A 4044-nucleotide genomic window follows, 5' to 3' on the forward strand; every position below is an offset into this window, starting at 1 on the left:
CTGCCTTAAATAAAAAAAGGTACAGCAACAGCAAGACCTGGGTTCAAATGCTCCTTTAGCCACTTCACTGTGACCCTAGACGGCCGCCCCGGCTTTTATGCTCATACTGTGGCTGCAGTTGCCGGCGCCTCCCACAAGGGTGGGCAATGGCGCCGCTGCGGGGAATGTCGGCTCCGTTTCCTTGGGTGGCGCGGCCCGCCCGGCTCCCCCCATCCCCGTCCTTGGTACAGTCCGTCTCACTCCGGGCGCGGAGGCCCGACACGTCACCGCCCACCCCCGGGCCGAGGTAGGCTCTCCCGGCGCCCCGCCCCCCGCGCCCGTGGCCGCGCCGCGCGCGCCTCCGCTGCCCCAGCCCAGGCCGGGCCAGGCGCGTCGGGCCGGCCCGGGGGGATGGCGCCGCCTGCGGGCGGGGGCGAGGAGGCGGCAGGCGCCCCGCCGGAGGAGGCGTCGGTGCTGGTGGAGGTGCGGGGCCTGAGGCCCGGGCCGGGGCCCGACGGGCTGTGGCGGCTGCAGCTGAGCGCCGAGAGCTCGAGGCCCGGGCGCTTCCGCCTGGCGCTGCGGGGCCCCGGGAGCCCCCCCGCGGTGAGCGTCCTGGGATGGGGTGGGGCTGGGCGTCGGGGGGCGGGCGCGGGGCGGGGCCTGCGTCGGGGGCGGGGCCTGCGCGTCGGGGCGGGGCCTGCATCGGGGCGGGGCCTGCGTCGGGGGTGGGCGGGGGCGGGGCCTGCGTCGGGGCGGGGCCGGGCGCGGAGAGCCCGCTGAGCCTGGCCGCCCCGCAGGAGCGCTTCGAGTGGCCGCTGGAGTCGGTGACCTGCAGCAGCCGCGGCCCCGGGGAACTGGCGCTGCAGCCGCCCGCGGAGGGCGCCGCGCCGGGCCCCCTGACCCTGTGCTTCCGCGACCCCCAGGAGGCCCAGCGCTGGAGCGCCCTGCTGGAGAGCGCCCTGCTGGAGAGCGCCCGGGAGCCGGCCCCCGGGGCCGCAGGTCTGGCGGGGCCGGGGCCGGGGCCGGGGCCGGGGCCGGGGCCGGGGCCGGGGCCGGGGGAGGGGGCTCCGGCGCGGGGCGGGGCCCGGGGCCCGGGGCCGGCCGGCGTTTTCCCGGCGGTGAGGGCCCCCTCGTGTTCTCTCTCAGCCGCTGCCAGCCCCGCCGCGGGCCCCCCGGGCCCCCGCACCCCGCCCGCAGCTTCTGAGGCCCCGCGGAGCCCCCAGGAGTTCTCCGAGAAAGGTGGGCGCGGGCTCCCCTCTCCGGGGCGGGGCGGGGGTCCCGGCCGGGCCCGCGCCCCTCACACGCACCCCCTGTCCCCGCAGAGGACCTGGCCGGCCGGCTGAGCCGGGCCATCCGCGGCGGGGATGCGCAGGGAGCCGCCGCCGCCGCCGCCGCCCTGGCCCGGGAGCAGGTGGCCCTCAGCGTCCTGCTGCAGGAGAGCTGCCCCCCCCGCCGGGCCCGTCAGGTGAGCCCCAGCCGCACCCCGCCCCGGGCCGCAGGGGCCACCCCGGCCGCCGCCCGACGCCCCTGCCTCCCTCCATCCCTTCTCCCCTTGCCCAGGATGCAGGTCACCGTGGAGGACGCGGCGTCCTCGGCGCACATCTCCCTCCGGGTTCAGCCCCACAGCACGGTAGCCGCCCTCCGGGAGCAGGTGAGCCCCCCGGGAGCAGGTGAGCCCCCCGGGAGCAGGTGAGCCCCCCGGGAGCAGGTGAGCCCCCGGGAGCAGGTGAGCCCCCCGGGAGCAGGTGAGCCCCCCGGGAGCAGGTGAGCCCCCGGGGAGCAGGTGAGCCCCCCGGGAGCAGGTGAGCCCCCCGGGAGCAGGTGAGCCCCCCGGGAGCAGGTGAGCCCCCCGGGAGCAGGTGAGCCCTCCGGGAGCAGGTGAGCCTGGCGCTTCAGGGGCTGCCGAGGCCGGAGAAGGGAAAGGTGGGGAGGCTGCTGTTTCAGACCCCCCGGGGATGAAGGACCTCATGACTTGGGCTGTTTGGAACCGCAGGTGTTCAAAGAATATGGTTTCCCGCCCCGGGTACAGCGCTGGGTGATAGGCCGGTGTTTGTGTGTGCCCGAGAGGAGCTTGGCCTCCTACGGGGTGCAGAGAGACGGAGACCCTGCCTTTCTCTACCTGCTTTCGGGGCCCCCTGGGCCTCGGGGTGCTCGGCCTCCAGGTTAGTGGCATCGGTGTCGGGGAGGGTGGAGGGTGGCAGAGCCGTCAGGCCTGGGGGAGGGGTCAGTCCAACTGTGAAATCACAGGGAAGAATACCCCTTTCTTTCTCATAACCCATTCTTTGATACAGGTCGGGGATTAGAGACCAGGGAGAAGTCAAATGGGGAGGTCAGCTCCCTCCTCACCCAGCAACCAGGGCTTCCTCAAACCTCTCGTCCAGCCCCCACTAACCTTTCTGAATGCTTGCAAGTGAGTATAACGTATGAGAATGTCTTCTAGTCTGTTGTGAAGGATGGGTGGGGAATGGGACTGGACTAAAAGTCCAAAGAAAAGCAGTTTCCCCATCTGACCTCTGCCCTGCCTTATCTCCAACCTCTACCCTCAACACCCCACATACATGGACATTGATTCAGTTCACTCAACAGGTACCTGTTTGTATGGATGAACAGACTGTAAGAAAGTGAAGAAATAATACAAGCTAGCATTTATAGGGTGCTTAAAGGTTTATAAAGTCCTTTACAAAGACTTATTTTATCTTTACAGCTGCTCTGGGATGTTGATACTATTAGTAGTCCTACTTTATAGATTGCCCAGGGTCATACAGGTCGTTAAGTATCTGAGGCTGAATTTGAACTCAGGTCTTTCTGATTCCAGGGTAGCTAGGTGGTAGAGTATTTAAAGCTAGGCTTTGAATCAAGATTTATCTTGATGAGTTCAAATTCAGATTCTTGATTCATAACCTAGTCCAGGTTTCTTTTCATTGGTCTAACATACTTAACATACTAAGTAAGTATCAAGATTTGATTGATTCCTTTCCTTATCTGTCCTCCTCTCAGGGAGGCTGGTCCTGCCCTTCCTGTACCTTCATCAATGTTCCTGGGCGACCAGGGTGCGAGATGTGCAGCACCGAACAGCCAGCTTTCCGAAGCCCCCAGCCAGAGGCTCCTACTCAACAGCCCCCAAGGGTAAGGGTAGGGAAAATGTTAAGGACCAGTCATGAAGTACACACTTTGCTAAGGTGCAGGACTGACTTTCACATATTGATTTTTCTTTAGATTATAAGGCGGGGAGAAGACATGACTATTCCTTCTAGCATCGGGTCCTTGGATGGCTTCCTTCACATGTCGAGTGAATTCTCCTGACTGATGAGGTTAAACCAATGAACTGAAGCTAATATTAAAGACTGAGAGAAATCTGAGAGTGACTTACCCTTTTAAACCTAAATGGACAAGAGAATGGAAGTTGGACTATAATAAAAGTAATTCATCATATTTGGAGAAGATTGTGTCAGAGCACTTTTATATCCATTATACGAGCCAGGCTTCTGTCATTAAGACCTCTTCTCCAAACGCACTGGGAAGACATCAATTCAATTTAGCAAATGTATTTTTTTTTTAAACACTGGCTATATATAGAATCCTGTGATCAGTACTATCTTCACTGGTCTACACAGGATTCCAGCCTCTCAAAGAACTCTAGCCAGGAATGGAATAAGAATACAGAATTGTAATAAATATTACCTAAATTCATTGGAGATAAAACTAAGATGTTTTGTAAAGTCAGAAGAGTTAGGAGTAAAATTTTGGGAGGGGAGGGGATGAATGAGAATAGGTTTCCTGGAAGAGTAGAAACTTGGACTTCAAAAGAGAATAGGGGGCGGCTAGGTGGCGCAGTGGATGAAGCAGCAGTCCTGGAGTCAGGAGTACCTGGGTTCAAATCCGGTCTCAGACACTTAATAATGACCTAGCTGTGTGGCCTTGGGCAAGCCACTTAACCCCATTTGCCTTGAAAAAAAAAATAAAAGAGAATAGGACCTAGGCGCCTAGGTGGCTAGGTGGTGAAATGGTTACAGCACCAGCCCTGGGGTCAGGAGGACCCGAGTTCAAATCTGATCTCAGACCAGA

The 4044-nt window shown here is 61.6% G+C and overlaps 1 protein-coding gene across 1 annotated transcript; it reads left to right on the forward strand.

The window, feature by feature from the left end:
* The first annotated feature begins 356 nt into the window (after positions 1 to 356).
* On the forward strand, positions 357 to 3669 carry SHARPIN (SHANK associated RH domain interactor). Its single transcript, XM_074203098.1, is given in 10 exon segments — positions 357 to 582; positions 777 to 978; positions 1126 to 1218; positions 1302 to 1417; positions 1419 to 1444; positions 1540 to 1630; positions 1973 to 2141; positions 2271 to 2389; positions 2977 to 3105; positions 3196 to 3669. Coding segments are annotated over 10 exon segments (1224 nt in total). The 5' UTR covers positions 357 to 390; the 3' UTR covers positions 3283 to 3669.
* Positions 3670 to 4044: the final 375 nt, after the last annotated feature.

Source organism: Macrotis lagotis, chromosome X (genome assembly GCF_037893015.1).
Source record: "Macrotis lagotis isolate mMagLag1 chromosome X, bilby.v1.9.chrom.fasta, whole genome shotgun sequence".
Taxonomy (NCBI): Eukaryota; Metazoa; Chordata; class Mammalia; order Peramelemorphia; family Peramelidae; genus Macrotis; species Macrotis lagotis.